Raw genomic sequence first — 20,725 nt, forward strand, 5'->3', positions numbered from 1 at the left:
CCTCCTCCTCTTGGGGCGGGGCTGAGGGGTGGGAGACGGAGCGGAGGAGCAAAGTGCGGCGGAAAGAGGGAGCGCGCTCCGCCAGGCACTTGGGTCCAAAGAGGGAAACGGGCAACCGCAGCAGCACCGAAGAAGGAGGCGGAGGAGGAGGCGTCCGAGGTCAGTAGCCCGCGGCTCGCCCAGGCTGATTTTTCTCCCCCCTCAGGGAAGCTGGCCAGCCAGCCTGCAGGCGCCCTCCCCGCCCGGCGTGGCGCTCCTTGCTTTGATAGCAGGAAGCGCGCGGGGAAAGCAGACGGCAAAGGTAAAACAAAGAAAAGTTTCTCTGCGGGAAACTGTTGCTTCCCCAGCCGAGCCCCACCCGCGTGGGAAGCCCGGTCCCCGCCCGCCTTCCCACGCGCCCCCCCCCCAACCTCTCTCCTGCTCGGCTTTTCCCCTTCCCCTGGCAGCCCCTGCTGCTGTTGCAGCTGCTCGGCGCCATAGTTGCTTATTGTTCCTACTTCTTTCCGTCCCAGCGCATCTGAGGCGCGGATCACGGATGCCCTCGAGCCTTTTATTTAGGAACCAGGCGAGGAGCTGGCAGGTCTGAATCCAGCCCAGTGTTCGCTGAGCTGCAAACAAGAGGGGACCCGTTCTCTCTCTCTCTCTTTTTTTTACAGAGCGGAAGCAGACCGAGACATCTTACTTCAGCAGCATGCAGCAAGTTTTCTCTGAACCCACCCCCCATACATGTGGCTTGGTGGTAGAGTTGAGAAATCTCCCCTTCACTGTCTGTTGTTTGTGTTCTAATATTCTTTCAGCTCATCAGACATGTGGCATCCTTCTGTGACTGGATATGAAAGAATTAGTGAAGTAGTGCTTAAAAAAACAAACACCACTCCCCAAACACCCATTAGTATGCTAGTTTCTGCAGAAGGGAAGGGATATAATCTTGTTTGTGAGTACCAAAGCAGGGGATGGTAGCTAAACTACTTTGGTTTAATTTGAATCGCAATTAAAATTTGTGATAATTGTGTATGCTGCACTTGAATTGATCAATAGCCCAATGGGAGTACTTGGCATATCGAAAGGGTTGCTTAATAATGCCATCTTGTCTGTTTCTGTAGTTAGCAATCTTGCCAGTTTTAAAACCTGAGTTTTTCCTGTCACAGGTTTTGCTTGGAGACCAAGATGGGAACATAGTAATTTATCACCCATCCACCAAAGACTTCATGGCAGCATTACCCATGAACTAATCCTCACTCAAATGGCTTAGATTAATATATGAAATTATGCTGTCAGTCTTAACAAAAAATTACTACAACAGTATCTGGAAAACGTTGCCAGTGTTGCAGGAATGCTTTAGATTTCCCTTGAAATTGGTGTTTTGCCTGAGGAATTTTTGAATTTCATTTTGAACAAAATCTGGTGATAATTATTACACAAGGAAGAACTCCCAAAATCATTATAAATTTGGCTTTATGTAAAATTTCAGTGGTAACTTCTTAAGAATTAGTCAGTTGGCCTGTGGATGGAGAAATTGGAAAGCTTGAGACTAAAGGAGTTGAATATTAATGTGAACTCTCACATCACAATCATAAAGCAGCAGTACCATTTTTTCTCAAAAAAAGGCGGAAAACAAAATCCATGATAGTCAAAAGATTATTTTCCAACAAAGTAAAACATTGTTGTCTTAATGTCATCAGCACTAACCACTCTGTACTAGATATTAAACTTTATTCGGAATTAACCTTGTCAGTTTTCCAAAGAGGAATGACACACTATGGTGCCATACTGACAGTTGCAGATAGGCGCCTAGATCTTTTCAGCCTTGTGCAATTCATTGTATTTTCCTGTTAAAAGTGAAAGTAAGGGTGTATGGATTGATAAACAAGGTTAAAAAGGAAAAGTCCAGTTTGCACAATAATAAGCTAGCTAGTTTTGCTTGGCATGCTCTGGTCTATGGGGTCACGAAGAGTCGGACACGACTAAACGACTAAACAACAACAAAGTTTTGCTTATCTGTGTTCTCAGTCAAGTCTATGAAATTTGTCACTAGTGTCAAGAGCTCCAGAAAACATTTTCCATATTTATAATGTCTGTGGCAAAGTCAACATAAACAGATAGACAGTATGTAGAAACTAAGCTCGTTAGGAGCAATAGACATGTGAAAACGTGCAGATCAATTTAAGTTGCATCTAGATGGCAGTTTCCTTTTGTGATTATTGCATCAAGCAGCAAATGGTAGAAAAGGCACCATAGCCAACAACTAGTGAAAGGGCTTTTATGTGGTGCATAGTAGCCACTCTTGTCATAGGCTTTCACAGCAACACGTTTTGAGCAGATCCCATTGCAACAACTTCGGATTACGGGAATGTCTTGTGAGCCTACCATGTCAGCGGTGAGCAGGACCAGAGGCAAAAAATAGATGGAGCAATGAAAGTGACTCTTATCGTTGCACGGTTGGCTTCATTCCAGCCATATTAAAGTCAGAAAGGTGTGTATACACACACCTATAGGCTGGGTTTGAGCCCCACGTTCGGCAAAAGATTCCTGCATTGCAGGCGGCTGGACTAGATGATCCTCATGGTCCCTTCAACTGTAGAATTCCATGATTCTATAATGATCCCACATGTAATGGGTAAAAAGACCAATCATGCCATCTGTATTGTTACTGACTTTTCCTAGAAGCCTCAGAACTTTATGTGCCCTTTAAAATGTTTCTTACCTAAGGGAGGAGGAACTTCAAAGCAGAATATCTGTTAACTTTCCTAGAAGCCTTTCTTTCATCCTTTGTAGAATGAGATCATCCTCCCCAGAGAGATGTATATTCTGCTTGACAGAATATGACATCAATGCATTAGCTAACCAAGATGAGGTAATGCTTTAGTACTCCGGTGAAGCTAGCTAGTAACTGTGTTGTCCTCCCAAGAGCTTCGATGCTTCAGTACGTTAGCATTGGTGTTGTGGAAAAGAAACAAACCGTCAGTGACAGAGCATATGTCTGACTGCACAAAATCAAAACAGATGTCTGCTGATGGATGGGTCTTTTTGTGGCCAAGTTGCTTAATTTTAACAGACTGTTGATTTTCAGGTACGGTGGTACCTTGGGTTAAGTACTTAATTTGTTCCGGAGGTCCGTACTTAACCTGAAACTGTTCTTAACCTGAAGCACTACTTTAGCTAATGGGGCCTCCTGCTGCTGCCATGCCGCCGGAGCCCAATTTCTGTTCTTATCCTGAAGCAAAGTTCTTAACCTGAAGCACTATTTCTGGGTTAGCGGAGTGTGTAACCTGAAGCGTATGTAACCCGAGGTACCACTGTATAAAGTTATTTTTGAAGCAGTATTTTTTTTACCCTGTATTTGACTTTAAACCTGAACAGGTAGCCAAGTGTTGTAAATTGCTATAAACTACCCGTTTGCATTTCCCCTTAGTGGGTTTATTAAAAATTCCTAGCTTTCAGCTAAATTTATCTCCTTCAGAATAATTATGCCTCAGGGTTGTATTCTCCTTGTCAGAGGGAAGTTGGGGGCAGCTCATTTTTAATTTTTCTTTATCTGTTCTCTTGATACATGGGAGGCCACAATTTTATTTTCCAGAAGCTTTGCTTTCTCCTTGCATTGATTGGCATTAAAAAATCCTGATGATAACACTTTATCCTTTGTTTACAGAAACAACTATGGCAGACATAAACCATATTATGAAATCCTCACAAACTGTGACAGATGCAAAAAAAATCCCTGGTTCTGAAGGGTAAGTGGGGATTTGGGCTATTGGTGTTGGTTGGTTCTTTGTGGTGGTCTTTTTCTTCTCTTCTAGCCACTGTAGGCTTCGGCTTTAGTTTAGATCTCCCTCAAAATATATGGAGTGTCCACCCCATAATATACCCATTCCTCCCATGGGCCTGGCACCAACTGATGGTGAGTTGTGACTCCTCCTTGCCATTAGCCATTATCCTACATGGAAAGACAAGGCAAGCAAACAGCAGTGAAAATGCAGCAACTCCCTGGACTTAATCTTATGTAAAAATGAGAGCAAAATACAAGAAGGGTACCAATCTTAGAAATGCCACTTGAATAAGTTGAGAAAGGCAAGTAATCAAGAAAACAAGTGTATTAAACAACTAGGACTCCGATTTTTAATTCATAATGCATTGATGGAGTAATCATTGAGGGAAATGCAGATGAGCTCTCAATTACAGTGGTACGTCGGGTTACATACACTTCAGGTTACAGACTCCGCTAACCTAGAAATAGTGCTTCAGGTTAAGAACTTTGCTTCAGGATGAGAACAGAAATCGTGCTCCGGTGGTGTGGCAGCAGCAGGAGGCCCCATTAGCTAAAGTGGTGCTTCAGGTTAAGAACAGTTTCAGGTAAAGTACAGACCTCCGGAACAAATTAAGTACTTAACCCGAGGTACCACTGTAATCGCAAATAATCAGTGGATTTTATTCAGTGTAGCACTAATGAGACCATTCCAGTTCCTCTTCTCCTACATCACATTCTCCCCTCATCTCCCACACATGCTGTTCTGGAGGTTGTCCCCTATCTCAGAGCATATTTGCAGAAGGAGAAAGGGAAGTCCTGTTGTGTTGGCTTCTGCTCGCACAGCCATGTCATAGCATCATAGAATTGTAGAATCGGAAGGGACCCCAAGGGTAATCTAGTTCAAACCTTTGCAATTCAGGAATCACAGCTTATTAGCTGAATATGTCCCAGTATGTTTTGGTGTTAGGACTATTAGTTGCTCTTGTAACTAGAAGATTTCTCCAAAGAAAAAGCATACACAGGAGATGTGCTCATGTACAGTTGTACCTTGGTTGACAAACTTAATCTGTTCACGGAGTCCATTCGACTCCTGAAACTGTTCGAAAACCAAGGCATGGCTTCTGATTGGCTGCAGGACCTTCTTGCACTCAATCAGAAGCTGTGTTGGACATTCGGCTTCAGAAAAACGTTCGCAAACCAGAACACTCACTTCTGGGTTTGTGGCGTTCGGGAGCCAAAACATCCGAGTACCAAGGCGTTTGACAACCAAGGTACGACTATAATCAGCTATGTGCCAAAACAACTTGTTTTCAGAGACCTTGCCTGCCCTTTTGTATTGTTGTGCTTCATATTTTATTGTAAAATCCATGCATAATGAGGTCTGTAAGAGAGACTATGCGAATAAATTCACAGAATTAAGGCTAAAAACTCTTGTAACTTTAGTCGTTTTGAGATCTGTTCATAGGATCCTCACTTGGTGTATACTGGTTTCTTCACCATCCCACTTTTAAAAAGCACTCAAAAGCTTATTTTTAAAATTCACTTGTACTTTTCAAGGACTACTGTTGTTCCTCTCAGATTTAATACAAAAACGTGGTTTATATTGCATAGCTATGATGTTAGACCCTATTCCTGTGACTATAATCTGTTTTAATTCTGAATCTTAAATTTCTGTAACCTGCCCAGGGATATGTTGTTGAAGGGCAGTTAACACATTAACTAATAATAATGATAATAGCAGCATTGCTGTATAGAAGATGAATACAAAATGCTCAATGGAGGTCTTGCAGTCATAAAACCTCTTTTGAGCTTCTTGTGTGAAAAATCTTTGCACATTTCTCTCATTCTTCCTGCTATGGTTCTGTCATATTTATTCCATCCCAAACATCTTGAATGCAGCTCAGCAGTGCAGGGGAGAGTTTACATCTCATTAATCTATTTCATGTGCTCAAAGGATCAGATCTGTTCTCAATTATCCAGTCTATCTAATAGTACAGTGGTACCTCGGGTTAAGTACTTAATTCGTTCCGGAGGTCTGTTCTTAACCTGAAACTGTTCTTAACCTGAAGACCACTTTAGCTAATGGGGCCTCCTGCTGCCGCCGCGCCGCCAGAGCACGATCTCTGTTCTTATCCTGAAGCAAAGTTCTTAACCTGAAGCACTATTTCTGGGTTAGCGGAGTGTGTAACCTGAAGCGTATGTAACCTGAAGCGTATGTAACCCGAGGTACCACTGTAATAAAAACATGAAATATTTTCTTTGTTCCATTGTATTTATTTAATAGTGGATATTTGAGGGAACTGTTTATAACTAGGTTGTTGTTGTTTTGCTAGCAATTTCTCATTCAGCATTAACATTCATGCTGTTCTGAACTTGTGCAAAATCCAAAAGATATCAAATTTGCAGTATAATTGTATACATGCAAACTCAGAAGTCCTTTTGAATTCATTTGGACTTATTTGTAGGCAAATGTGTGTAGGATTGTAGCCTCAGTCTGCTTTTTAAATTCAGGATCAGAAAATTGAAAATTTGAGAGAGAGAGTTTAGTTTTACATTGTGTTTTACTTTTTCCTTAGGAAGAGCATACCTATTAGCAAATCTGTGGACTCTGTGATACCGGCAGATGAGAGTTACAGAATGGATCACCCTGAAATGGGAATGTGTCTTTTAGTCAACAATAAAAACTTCCATCCAGCTACTGGTAATTTTTTTAAAAAAAAACTTTCTCCCCCTGCCGGTAAGGCTTCCCTCCCTGTAACCTGCTTTAAACTGTCAAAAGTGAAATATATCTACTGCTTAGTCTTTTTCAAAGTTGGCTGTTGTATGCTTAAGGAAGTCCGTAAGTTCAAACATGCCTAAATCTGCATAAGAGAGAGCTGTTGGTCTTAATATCAGGAGAGAGGAACTTGTGGCCTCCCAGATGTTGGCCTCCCAACTTCCATCAGCCCCAGGCAGCATGACCATTTGTCAGAGACAATGGGAGTTCTAGTCTCAAAACATGTGGAGGCCCACAGATTTCCAACACCCCTTTTAAATAGCAACGCTGTGCTTTAAGCACAGAGTTAGGTGACTTCATTACACCTAAATGAAGCCTGACAATATTGTTCCTTTTCCTTCCAAGTTCGATACAATCGTACCTTAGATCCCGAACGCCCTGCGGGTCTAACGTTTTGGCTCCCGAACGCCGCAAACCCGGAAGTGAATGTTCCAGTTTGCGAACGTTCTTTGGAACCCGAATGTCTGATGGGGCTTCCGTGGCTTCTGATTGGCTGCAGGAGCTTCCTGGAGCCAATCAGAAGCCGTGCTTTGGTTTCCGAATGTTTTGAAAGTCGAACGGACTTCCGGAAGGGATTCTGTTCAGCTTCCGAGGTACGACTGCACAAGGTTTTTTCTATACATGTTTTATTTATACAAGGTTGGTCCTTCCATGGATCAGCGGGTGATGCCAAGTTCAATTGTTCATCTGCAATAAAACCAGTGCACCCATTGTTTCCATTCTTTCTGTGTTTACAGGGTGGAATGTCTTCCATAAATCCTGATATATTTCATATAGGAACAAGTCTTCAGGCTCCAGCTGTGCTTTCCCATATTTTATTTTCATATAACTGAGCAGAATTTGCCTGTGGCGTACACTGTTTTCAAAAATTAAGTCAATGCAACTTATTTTATTTTTTATCTAAAGGGATGGCATATCGATCTGGTACAGATGCAGATGCTGCACATGTTGTAGACACATTCAGGACCTTGGGGTACACAGTCAAGCCTTATAATGATCTTACATGTAAGGAGATTATTGAAGTTTTGCATAATGGTAAGTAGTGATTTGGTGGATGATGTATTGCCTGTTGTGCCGAAATATAAAATATAAACTCTTGGGTTTTTGTGTTGTCCGCTCTTCTTAGCAATGAGGAACTTTGATATTAAATAATAATTAGAACACCTGGTGTGGCAGAAGGGTTAAGGGTCCCTTTGTGTAGCAGCATGCTGCATGCGCACCACTGAGTAGGAGGATCTGAAAGCATAGATTACCATCAAAAAGTCTGCTCTGACAGTCTTAAGTCATCTGTTGGAAATGGGCAAGTCTAGATACAGTCCCCTCAACAGCTGGAGATCAGAATTGACCACCTTGAGGGAATGCATATGTGGACCAGGTCCATCATGGAACAATGTGTTTGCAGGCCCAGCAACAAGGTTTGGAAGTTGTGCCCCAGGTACTGAATACAATCCACCTCCGTGTCTGCTTTCATGAACTCTCCTTAGGTTAAGATTTTAAAATAATATTTTAATTTTGCTTAAGCCTTAAGCAGTGTAATTGGTATTTCTAACTTGGATAACTTCAGAGTCTGAACTGGCAACTAAAAATATTCCTTCCTGATTAGGAATGTCAAGATATATATTCTTCACTCAGGAAAATATTTCAGTCTAGACACTAAGCTCATTCTAGAATAGAAGCCACTTTCAGTCCTGATTTTGTTACCCTTTCATTTGTCAGACCCAACTTTCTTTAAATATTTCCACTTATAATGCTCTCCCACACTACTATTTGCTTTAATAAGATTCTTTTCAATATTCATTTATATAATAAGCCTGCTAATAAGTGCTGTCACTGCCTCCTACCTATAAAAAGGATTCTATGGCATATCATCAGGATTTATCCTTCAGATATTAGTATGGCAAGAGCAGGGCAACGTTGGGGAGAATGTAACTGCATTCAAGCCTAGGGTAGCCTTACAGTTGCCACAAATTCATAGGAACGTTAAATTATCCTGTTACTATGTTGCTTATCCCAAAGAAGCTATATGATCGACAATGCTTGTCTCACTTTGTCTATTTGTTCGTTTGAGAGAAGCATTATTGTGCTTGAAGTTTTGCTATTGCCTAAAAGTTTCTTGTTGAAAAAATGTCAAATGAGTATTTGGAATTTCTGAATACTTAAACAATGTTTTCCCTCCACCTTGGTTTTTTGAAGCTGCCAAGGATGATCACAACAAGAGAAGCAGTTTTGTTTGTGTCTTGTTAAGCCATGGAGAGGATGGACTCATCTATGGTACAGATGGTCCTCTGGAGCTAAAAATGTTAACAAGTCTCTTCAGAGGAGACAGATGCAAGTCCTTGGCAGGAAAGCCAAAGCTCTTCTTTATTCAGGTAATTGTGCAAAATTGAACGGATGACAATACTGTGAAGACTTTCATTTTAAAAAACAAAAAAGTTTCTCAAAGATAAAAGGAAATGTTATGTCTGCATTATACTATAAGCATAAGATCTATCGTTACATTTCTGGGAATATAAAATATATCCAGTGTGTCTGGTAGTGTTAATTTTTTGCTTTCTAGCAGTGTTAATATTTCAGTTTCCATACCATTCCTACTGCTTAGAGAGGATAGCAGCAATATATAAAAAAACCAAACTAAAAATTCTCTTCCTTAAAACTGGCCATTGAAACCCAAAAGAAAAATCTTAACAGTGATTTTAGAAAATGCACAAGCTTAGACACTAGGATCATAGTTGTGGGGCAGCTGCTAAGAATTATTCTTTAAGTTCCCTGCTTTTTTTGACTATGGTAAACAGATGGAAAACAAGAGAACTGCCCCAAATGCCATGATCCCTGTTTATTTTCATTAGGAAATGAGATCAGTATGATGATTTTGTATTTGTCATTTAATTTTAGGTCTCCTACAGAATAATGCATTAATAATGAGAACACATTACTTTATGCCAGGCTTCCTCAACCTCAGCCCTCCAGATGTTTTTTGAGACTACAATTCCCATCATCCCTGATCACTGGTCCTGCTAGCTAAGGATCATGGGAGTTGTAGGCCAAAAACATCTGGAGGGCTGAGGTTGAGGAAGCCTGCTTTTTACTAATTAGTAAAAGCTTGTCTACTTGGACATCCTTCGGAAACATTAGTCAGGGCTTTCACTGAGAAACTAAAATGGCCAAAACTAAGCATTTGACCAATGCCTCTAAACCATAACCAATTCAGAAAAGCATTTCTTACTGTTTCAGTTTGGGTTGGTGGTTTTCTCACCTGTGACCACAGTTTTAGTAGAGTGCTCTAAAAGTGCTGTGAACTTCTTATCTGACTCAGAACGGCTTTTCCATGTCACAAAACTGCAAAGTTCAACTTGAAACTCATACCTCATCAAGATTAGCATGCCTCCCCTTTCAAGGTGTGCATAAACGAGTCCTCTTATTCCTTGTTTGTGTTCATTTGTATCCGACTGTTGCCATTTTCAGTGAGCCAATAATGGTAATATTTCTGGCTGGCATTTACTCTTCTGTCTTCCTTTGCGTAGGCTTGTAGAGGAACAGATCTTGATTCTGGTATTGAAACAGACAGTGGCACGGATGAAAGCACATGTCAGAAAATACCTGTAGAAGCCGACTTCCTATATGCCTATTCAACTGCTCCTGGTAAGATAAATGAATAAAAGATGCAGCCTTGTGGTCAAAATAAATCGATGGCTTGATGGCTTTATAACTTTTTATTTAATGCATCTCCTATTCCAGGGGTCAGCAAGCTTTTTCACCAGGGGGCTGGTCCACTGTCCCTCAGACCTTGTGGGGTGCCGGACTATAAGACATCCCCCCCACGACTCTCCCCTCCCTTCTCCACAGCACCGGACGAGCGCCTTGTGGCTGCTTACCTGTGTCTTGCGAGCGGCAGGGGCTGGCGGCGGTGGAGGGACGATGAGTGGCGCACGAAAGGGGTCCGGAGAGGGGCTGCTTAAAATGGTGGGCCGCTTGAGCACTGCTGCTGCTGGCATCAATAAAGCCCAGCCCCCTTCCTCCTCTAGGCAGGGTGGGGAGAAGCCAGTAGGGGGGCGGGAGGAGGCGGCGGCACCGTGTGAGGGAGAGGGAAAGTACACGCGCGCTGGCGATCCACGCGGCGATTCCCGGACCCTCCGCGGGCCGGATCCAGAAGGCAATGGGGCCTGATCCGGCCCACGGGCCTTAGTTTGTCGACCCATGTCCTAGTCCAACAAAGGTGCCTGAATACTTCTCCCTCCTTTTGTAAAACCATTTCATGTACAAAAATGTTACTGGCCCATCAACCCGCATGCACTAGCTAGATAGCCTAAGTGGAAAATATCTCCAAATCAACACGGCCATGTATGAAGATGGTTTTTTAATCTCAACACTTCTCTTGGGGAATATTTGAGACTAAGGGGCGGTAGGCTTAACAGCAGGACAAATAAAAGTTGAATGAGATTAATGTGAAGCCCTTTACTAAACTGAATGAACACCCTTGTTCTGGGGCAAAGTTATCTAGTTGTGGTGGGGTGATTGTGACCTTAATCAGTTTAATAAAAGTAAGATTCCTGCATTGCATGGACTAGATGATCCTGGGGTCTCTCCCAATTCTGATTCTCAAACATGATTAGCTTTTGTAGTCTCATTTTGAAGAACATTATATTTTATTCAATTCATTTTTTTTCCTTATAGGCTACTACTCTTGGAGGAACTCATCAGATGGCTCCTGGTTTATACAATCACTGTGCGGGATGCTGAAACAGCATGCTACAAAACTTGAACTTATGCAAATTCTGACACGTGTAAATCGCAAGGTTGCAGAATTCAGTTCTTATTCAAACAGACCAGACTTCCACGGAAAGAAGCAGATCCCTTGTATTGTGTCTATGCTCACAAAAGATTTTTATTTTCCTCACTAGCTTCCTACACTGTGATGTGAAAGCTAGCAGAAGAGCACTAGCGTTTTATATCATTTTTAACTCTTGAGCCGATGTCCAGTCTCTAATACATAGGTTGTATTGAAATGTTATGACCTATGGAGTGGATTACTACAATCACTAGAATAGTGGGATCACTTGCTAGTTCAGAAATTCTAGTTTGGAAAATGAAAATATATGTAGATTTGCAGTTATGCTCTAACCTCATTGCTAAAATAGATTGAAGGAAGAGATCAACTATTACTGTCAAAATAAAGTATCAGTTACCACAGACTGAAGAGCAGTAAAAGGTTACTTTTAGTTAACTTTGGTAACTGTTGCAGCCCAATCCTGGGGTTATTTACCTGAAAGCAAACTGTTGATAGAAATGGTACTTCCCCCTCCCCCAAGTCAATACCATTAGAATTGGCGAAATTAATGTCATGACACAAGAGTGCAGTTTTTGAATACGGCGTAAGGACTAAACTATTATCTTTCATATACAATCATGTAGCACAATCAAACTTGTGAGGTAGTTCTTCAGCCTTTTAGAAATGGCTATATGAAATGCTTTTTGAGCCTTTTCAAAGCTTTTTGACCACTATAGAATACCTTAAGACTTTTTTTAAAAAAAGAGGTGCTTCTTTTCTAATAGATGGCAAATGGTTCTTGGAACGCTGATCCTTACTGGATCCAGGCTTTAAAGCAGTTTTGCATGCTTACATTCACATTTCAGTTTAGGCAGCAGTGTTGTGCAAGTGGTAGTTTGTGAAGAGTATAAATTCAGCCTGCTCCTAAACACATTTTTGTGGTTCTTAGTTTTATTTATATATTCTATTTGATGATAAGAAGTATATGAAAAATGCATGTCCCATTTCCCAATCCTGATTCTGATTCCTTTTTTAAAAAGCAGCATGTTTTAAAGTACTAAGACTTAGAAGCAAGTATGTAAAATAGAAGTTCATCTTCAGCTCGAAGTAAAATATTTTTTCGGCCCTTTCTAGCATGCAGATTCTTAACTACTTTCTTCATACAACTTTGTGTCCTGCCCGCATTGGCTCATTCTTAGCTTTCTTGACATGGCTCTTACAAGTCTGGGCTACGTGTCCCTGGTGACCTGCCCTTCCTTCCCCCTTTTTTTGAAGGTTGCTTCAATTATCAGCTTTTTGTGCAGCTACATTGTCCTTATTATTTTTTTAAGACATCTGCCATTTTTCTTTCTCATCTGGAATCGTTAGTGATTGTGTCCTTAGTAACTCATTTTTTAAAAAAAAAACAACCCAACTTGTGCCTGTCTGGGGCTCTTTCCCCCAGTACTATATCTAGCTATGGAATCTCACCTAGTATTTCTCTGATACCATGAAAAACATCTTTCCTGAAATGAAAGGTTCAAGTTTTGCTACACTTTCTTCCACCTTTCCATGTGTAATGTCATCATTACGTACAGTAGTTACTTTCCCCCCTGAAGTTCTCACCACTTCCTTGCTGGTTAAGATCTAGTCAAGAATAGCCAACCCCTCGCTGCTTCCTCCACATTGTGAAAGAGATGGTTTTCAGCAAGGCATGTCAGAAATTTGTTGCATGATCTGTGCTTAGCAGAGTTTGTATTCCCACAGATACCAGGGCATTTGAAGCGTTATTGCTTCTTTGAAACATCTGTAATTTGTTTCAGGACATGTTTCCCCAATCTTCCTTGGTATTGCAGTCTGTAGTATACTCCAGCCATGATGTTTTGCTTCTCTTATTTTTACCCAGGGCTTCCCACAGGGACTATCATGATCACTATCTGGGATTACTTTCTAGGTGTGCACATTTGATAGGTAATGCTATTCACCCTCCTTCACTCAATATGAACTTCTGTAGATTTCAAGTAGGCTTACAAATAAGTAAGTACAGGCAACATGGTAGTTAATAATTTATGCTAAACCATGGTTTTGCACAACACGCACAAGCAGGTTCAGTGATCCTTGTTTTTGCAAGCACTCCCTTTGCCCTCTTCACACACGGTCAGGAGGAAGAGTTTAGAAGCTTTTGCTTCCATTTTCGGTTAATGGGTTTGTTGCATCACTGAATTGGCAACCTGTAGCTAATGTTACTTATGCCAACTTTCAAACCATGAGTTACTATGCTAGCTTGCATTAAACTATTCGTAGTTCATGTCAAACACAATTCTGGGTCTAGATGGCACAGCAAACTGCAGCTAACTAAAAGTGGAAGAAAAAGCACCTGAGCTCCTCTGCCATGCAGGGAGCATATGAGCCAAGGCTTGCTGTGCCTGTGCATGTTGTGCTCAATATTAACATGATAGTGAATGTCTTCAGGCATGGATAAAAGCTTGTGTTAGTGAACTTGTGATGCTTGCAATACTCGGAGAAATTATTGTGAGTGTAACTGAGATAGCTGTGCATGTTTCGGGTTGAGACCTTTCGTCTTGATCCAGATGGGAGATAATGTGCAGAAATAGGTTCTGCATGCATGTAAGATTTGCCAACAGCAAAATGGGAAATGTGAGCAAGTGGGACAGAATATAGCATTCACTGGTGTATGTGCATATCATGGCTGTTTAGAATAGAGTCGCAGATCCACACTTCAATGTTTCTTGATGTTTTGGTGCCCTTATTCAGCCATGGGGGCTCCTGGATTTGATCCATCCACCTACTCACCACCTGCTAAATAACTCTGAACTTTGAGAAGCAAGCACAGCAGTGTGCTTCAAATGGCATAATATGCAATAGTTTCTATACATTTGAACTTATGGTCAGCTAAATAAATCAGTTAATTTATTCAGAAGAGTCGACTATGTCTCTTGCTTAGAGGCATGAATCTTTTAAAAAGAATAATACAGAGCAATATCTGAAACCACCCATCATTGCAAACAAGATTTTTGGCAAAGGTTTAAATTATTAGATATGATTAATTTATGCGTGTGACTGTGACTATCTTAACTCCTGTATGAAAACCTAATAAACCATGTGCATTGTTTAACTAGCTTTGGTTACTTTTTTATTTAAAAAAACCTAGACATTTAGAACGTCTTACAAGTTCCAGTTTCTCGGTCCTGTTTAAAGTGTATAGATAATCATATTAACCCACATAGAAAAAAAATATTCTACAGGTAAAGTTTAAAGAACACTTTCCAAATACAGATGTGAACTATTAACAGCAATGCAACCTCCATTTCAGGCAATGAGTTGGCCTCAAAAGTATTGTTCCTCTTTAATGTCACTCTGCCTATAATTTAGTGTGGCAAAAGAGACATTGTTCACGTGTCATGTTAAACCATAGCTTAAACAGTGGTTAAGACAAACAGGCAGCATGCAGTAAATTCTCAACTTTGCTTCTTCCCCACTTGTGGCCATGACAGGACCAACGACTGGAACTCAACAAAATATTTGTACTAACTCAAGGATTAGTGCTTGTGCAAGAAACGGGATTCCACCCCCTTCTCTCTTCTCATGCATCCTTTTTTTTATAATTTTTATTAACTGGCCAATCACATCAGATTAAATCACATCACATAAATTCCGAATTACAAAGTCAAATTTTAAATTTTGTTAAATTCTGATCGGCAAGTCCTAGGCTCTGTGGTTTAACCCACAGCGCCACCCATACGTTGATGGAATGTTCACTTTAGCACTATGCTGAAGGCAATCTAATATAAAAAAACTGCTCAAAACAAATAGTCACAACAACAGGGTGTGTCCTAAAATATAGTTCTCAAGTATCAAAGGCAAAGTCTACCTCATCCATCCCAAAATTGCCTCCAGACACCAATTAAGGAGTTCTGGGTTAAACCACAGAGCCTAGGACTTGCCGATCAGAAGGTTGGTGGTTCGAATCCCCGTGACGGGGTGAGCTCCCGTTGCTTGGTCCTTGCTCCTGCCCACCTAGCAGTTCGAAAGCACGTCAAAGTGCAAGTAGATAAATGGGTACCGCTCCGGCGGGAAGGTAAACGGCGTTTCTGTGCGCTGCTCTGGTTTGCCAGAAGCAGCTTAGTCCTGCTGGCCACATGACCCGGAAGCTGTACACCGGGTCCCTCAGCCAATAAAGCGAGATGAGTGCCGCAACCCCAGAGTCGGTCACGACTGGACCTAATGGTCAGGGGTCCCTTTACCTTTTAACAACCTCCCTCCAGTACAGGTCCCCAAATGACTTCTCCAAGGAGTCTTCTAAGTGTCCTTATGTCCTGAAGAATCAACCAAGATTTTACACAGTATCCATTTTAAGTATAGTGGCAACTTTGATTTTACTTCTTAATCTGGTCTCTTTGCAGTGCAATCCTATGAATTCTGAAGTCTCACCATGTTGGATGTTTATTCCCTGCCAGTATGTGTGCTGAGGACTGCAGGCTAGAATTGTGTATGAAAGCTGATTTCACACAATACTGCCCATATTAATGGTACATGCTGCAAGGCTGCAGCAACGTTGGCTATAGGGCCCACCAGATGCATTTATTTACTTGATGTGTGACTTAATCCTGGAATCCAGATGTAAGTGAAGGTAAACCCATCTAAAATACTTTCATTTATTTTTGCTAGTCCAACGACTGGAATTTACATGGCTTTGATAAAAATATTATGTATACCTGGGACAGGGGTCTCTTCTTTCCTGGGTTATGCTGTAAAACTCCCTATAGACTGATGATTTTATAGAAATAACACCAGCAATAGTCCAAAGGAATTTCACTGTACAGTACTATATCATCTCAATCCAGACTACAGTGGTACCTCTACTTACATTCACCTCCAGTTACATCTCCTTTGGGATACGTAAGCGGGTTTCGCCACACACGCATGCGCAGAAGCACTCTACCATGCTGCGCACATGCGCAGAAGTGGTCCCTCCGGTTGTGGAAACCTCAGGATCCGACCAGAGCTCCGGAAAGGATCCCATCCACAACCGGAGGTACCACTGTATTATAATGTGCTATGTGGGCATGAGATCATTGCCACAGGGTGTCACTAGAGATAATGAAATAATTTGCCAAGGCTGAAAGCTGCTCAGGAGTATCTGATGTAAAACCAGAAGAACCCAACAAATCCTGACTGAAGTATCATCTAGAATATATACTTGCTTGGGAATAAGTCCCACAGAGGTATTTATTTCTGAATAAACATACAAAGGACTGTGCTGCAATCTGTTGACACAGCATACATTATAAGCATGTTTCTCTCAAAGAATCGTGGGATCTTAGAATGTCGAGAGTGCCATAAATTGTAGCTGTGTGAGGAGTAAACTAAAGTTCCCAGTAAATGCATGGTGTGTATGTAGCCTTAATATCTAGGTAAATAATCTAAAACTGTTCAATAATATTGCAAATTCATATTTAATAAATAGATGGTTGAACTGCTTATAATTCCCACCAACATATTCAGAGAAATCAGGAGTTATAGCCTTGTCTCCCACATAGAGTTAATATTTCCACAACGGTGCTACAGAGTAAAAGTTAGTTAAGAAATGTTTCCTGGTCCAGTGTCTTTTCAGGATTTATGCAAATTTACTTAATTGCAGCAAAGAAAGCATAAATACTTGCATTTTTATTTATTTGTGGCATTGTTGTCTGAGCAGCCCAGGACCTCTGGGGAGTTCCCTTTGGTGCTGATGACACAGCAGTTTGACTTCACCCACGGAGGTGCACTCCATTGTCTCTCGAGACAGATGGATAGTAGCTCTCTGAGAGATGAACTACAGTTCCCAGGATTCTTTGGGTGAAGCCAAGTGATTTAAATTCATTTAGAATGTACAGTATGGTGTGGATGTGGCCTTGCTCTGTTCTATTTACTCTGCAGCTTATTTCATTTATCTGGCTTATAAATATGACAGTATTTCCCCCTTTTTATTTATTTCTACTTATTTAATTTGTTAGTCACTTTTTTGCCATAACAACTCAAAGCAACTTACAAAGCAACTCACAAATACATACATTAAAAGTAGGGAAGAAATACATTAAAAGCATCCCACTCACTCTAAAAGGCCACAGATAGTTAAAAGCCAAAGGCCTGGCTAATAAATAATGTTTTTGCCTGGTGCCTGAAGATATGTAACAATGGATCCAGGTGAGTCTCCCGAGGGAAAGCAACAAATGGGGAGCCACCACTGAAAAGGCTCGTTCTCATATTGCTTTTTTTAAACCTCTTTACATTGGCTTCCTCTCTTCATTGCATTGATTTTAAAATCTAACTTTGAAATGTTTGCATTCTGTTGCTCCAGATTATTAGTTTCCCCTGTACATTCTTTCTAGACCCCTGAGTGCTTCTTGTTCTTACATTTCCATTTTCTTTATTTTGTTATACTTTTATAAGTCACTGCCTGCAGCTATTTCTGCCATCTAGTCCTTCCTACTCTTTAAGAGGGGCCTTCACATATTTATTTTCACATATCTTTTCCAAATGAAGTATTTTAATTCAGTCTCTCTTACTCCATTGTATTCCCTTACAAAGGAAGAAAATGAGAGGTTAAAGAGGTATGCTTATTTAGACCGCAGGCAGGATGTTGTTTTTCTTATAAATTCTTTGTTATTATATTGCATTATATTAATCATCATACATAGTTCTCCCTCCTGGGGTAGACAAATCTTGTCATTTTTTGGTTCCTCTCAGTTTCTCATTCTTAAGTTCAGTTCTCTATATTTCCACATCAGCTGGCAATTTTCAAAAAAAACTATTCCTCATGAAAATTTATCTGCATTTTAGTGTGGGTTTCTTCTAATGTACACAGTTTTGGGGAACAGTTTTCCATAATCTAATGGATTTATCTGTGCTATATTCACTAATTTATGCATCACATTTATTTTTGTACACACTGCTTGGCTAGAGAACCGCATTGCAAAATTCAGAGAAGTGTGAATTTCAAAGGATGTTTGCGTATTTGTTTCAGAAAACATAGATTTGGCAGGTTTGTCTTTAAATGCAACCTGAAATTAATTTCTTCCCCATCCTTCCTCCTTCCTCTCATTTTTTCTGATGTATACACATTTATTTATTTTTTACATATTACTTGACTAGAAAACTACACTGCGAAATTCAGAGAGGTGTGAATATTGAAGGATACTTGTGTTTTGGTTTGCATATTATTTTGCGAAGTGTGACTTAGGTGTGACCTTTAAATGAAAGCTGAATTAAAAAAAATAACAATCCCTAGACAAACATTAGATCCATTATCCTTCTGTGCTGTGTTTCTCCAGATTCTAAGACTGAAGGCAGGTACTGTCTTTGTCTTGATCTATTAGTGGCTGTGGAAGCCTCTTTTGGCTGAAAAACAGAATAAAAATATATATTTAGTTAATTAAATAATCAATATTAAAATTCATGTAAAGAAAATACAGATTGGATAAAATTAAGCAGGAGGGAGCAGAGATTGAAACATTCCATTCTTATTGGTTCAGGCTACTATAGAACTCCAATATTCTTGGCAGCAATTTTGCTGGGGTGCAGTTTGATTTATAGAGCCACTTAGATTGCTTCTAACTGCCAAATGGATTTAAGAACCTCACTCAGTGTCCAATCAGGCCTTTCACCCACAAACCGAACCAATCACAGACCAGATCAAAAGCCACGTCATATGGGAGTTCTATCATTTTCCAAGCCTCTTTTATTTCCTCAAGCTTAACTTGATTCAACCTGTGTTTTATTTTTTCTTAAATATTTTTTCTCCTTATTTCAGTAATCTTCATAACTTTTAAATATATTGTTTCTATACTTCTCATCTGTTGTGAATATTTAGTCACAATCATCCAAGTTGTTTCACGCCTAACAGTCAGTTTGAACCTCGGCCTCCCAAGTCCCAGCCCATCACTGTAACCATTACACCATACTAACTTATACCGTTTTTCCCTGGGATGTCTTCATCTAATAAAAGAGGTATTCTTAGTTTCATTTGACAAATGCTAGAGTGGTATTCTATGTACTGATCCATGTCACTATTTGCCAAGTGGGGGGGGGGGAATCTATTACAGTGGTACCTCTGGTTACGTACTTAATTCGTTCCGGAGGTCCGTTCTTAACCTGAAACTGTTCTTAACCTGCAGCACCACTTTAGCTAATGGGGCCTCCCGCTGCCGATGCGCCACCACCTCATGATTTCTGTTCTCATCCTGAAGCAAAGTTCTTAACCCGAGGTACTATTTCTGGGTTAGCGGAGTCTGTAACCTGAAGCGTATGTAACCCGAGGTACCACTGTAGTCTGACAAGAAGTGTTTCAGGCTTTTTAGGGCTTACAACACAGACAAGCTAAAACAGTAGGTTCCCATGGAAGTGGGGAGACAGACATCTATGAATCGGCATAGACCTCCTGGGCACACAGCTTCTCCTCAAAGGCCTCACTCTTTTTCTGCCATGAGGTAAGTCCCACTGAACAGTCTGAATTGCTCCCAAGGAAACATACTTAGCACTCAATTGTTAAGTTCCTAATGGCCTGTCATTTATACCAAAGTTAAATACCTTAATGTAGCATATTTGTATCACAAGCGAGTACCACTTCTTAATTCCTTTCCCAATAAAGTGGTTCCCTAGTTATGAGGAAAAATATAATGAAATCTACTGCTGCCTCCATTTACTACATTTAGGCATCAAAATACCTAGTGGTACCTCAGGTTAAGTACTTAATTTGTTCCGGAGGTCCGTTTTTAACCTGAAACTGTTCTTAACCTGAGGTACCACTTTAGCTAATGGGGCCTCCTGCTGCCGCTGTGCCGCCAGAGCCCGATTTCTGTTCTCATCCTGAAGCAAAGTTTTTAAACCTGAAGCACTATTTCTGGGTTAGCGGAGTCTGTAGCCTGAAGCTTATGTAACCTGAAGCGTATGTAACCTGAGGTACCACTGTATTGTTTGTTTTCAGGATCTGTACATGTGATCTGTTGTTAAAAGCATGGCCTGCATATTTTTTTGTTTCCAGGTTTTGAAGATGGCACCAGGATACTGCCATTATTCTTGAAGTTATCAGGGTTTTAAAATATAGATATATTTGTGTCAGAACAGAATTTATTAACAATTTCTCCCATCGCTGCACTGCCAATCTGGAGGCCCACAAGTTCCCCATTCCTGCTGTGCGTGTTTTGGTTTGGTTTTTTAAAATTTGCCTAGAGGGCAAATTTATAGGTTCCTGTTTTGAAGAACCACTTTTTCTGGCAGCTTCCTCAAAGCCACAGCACATTATTTTCTGATGTGAAGCAGTCTTTGAAATAGAAGCTTGCAGAATATATGTAACCTATAAAGGGATTCCCCGGTACAGTGGTACCTCAGGTTAAGTACTTAATTCGTTCCGAAGGTCCGTAGTTAACCTGAAACTGTTCTTAACCTGAAGCACCACTTT

At 40.7% G+C, this 20,725-nt stretch overlaps 1 protein-coding gene and 1 long non-coding RNA gene across 5 annotated transcripts; one reads left to right on the top strand and one right to left on the bottom strand.

Annotated features, from left to right (window-relative positions):
- The first annotated feature begins 13 nt into the window (after positions 1-13).
- Positions 14-14,404, top strand: CASP3 (caspase 3). Of its 4 annotated transcripts, XM_083631354.1 has the most exons (8): positions 25-159; positions 798-934; positions 3,650-3,731; positions 6,322-6,446; positions 7,428-7,556; positions 8,715-8,890; positions 10,043-10,160; positions 11,193-14,404. In XM_083631354.1, the coding sequence occupies exons 3-8, from the start codon at positions 3,658-3,660 to the stop codon at positions 11,417-11,419; spliced, it is 849 nt and encodes a 282-aa protein (XP_083487480.1). In that variant the 5' UTR covers positions 25-159; positions 798-934; positions 3,650-3,657; the 3' UTR covers positions 11,420-14,404. The 4 variants fall into 4 exon arrangements, with proteins under 4 accessions (XP_083487478.1, XP_083487480.1, XP_083487479.1 ...); XM_083631352.1 differs by lacking the exon at positions 798-934 and having other exon boundaries at positions 14-159; XM_083631353.1 differs by lacking the exons at positions 25-159; positions 798-934 and adding an exon at positions 170-301.
- A 2,383-nt stretch (positions 14,405-16,787) lies between these two features.
- On the bottom strand, positions 16,788-19,748 carry LOC310770551. Its single transcript, XR_014552263.1, has 3 exons — positions 19,592-19,748; positions 19,240-19,361; positions 16,788-18,666 (listed from the first exon to the last, which is right to left on the bottom strand). It is a non-coding gene; the product is annotated as an uncharacterized lncRNA (long non-coding RNA).
- Positions 19,749-20,725: the final 977 nt, after the last annotated feature.

Source organism: Podarcis filfolensis (assembly GCF_964270895.1).
Source record: "Podarcis filfolensis genome assembly, chromosome: 9".
In the NCBI taxonomy this organism is placed as follows: domain Eukaryota; kingdom Metazoa; phylum Chordata; class Lepidosauria; order Squamata; family Lacertidae; genus Podarcis; species Podarcis filfolensis.

Bases quoted from the DNA above. Each gene is read 5' to 3' on its own strand.
- CASP3 (XM_083631355.1), top strand. From the start codon at position 3,622: ATGATAACACTTTATCCTTTGTTTACAGAAACAACTATGGCAGACATA. The intron at 3,732-6,321 runs GTAAGTGGGGAT...CTTTTTCCTTAG, and splicing joins AAAATCCCTGGTTCTGAAGG to GAAGAGCATACCTATTAGCA. The intron at 10,161-11,192 runs GTAAGATAAATG...TTTTCCTTATAG, and splicing joins TGCCTATTCAACTGCTCCTG to GCTACTACTCTTGGAGGAAC.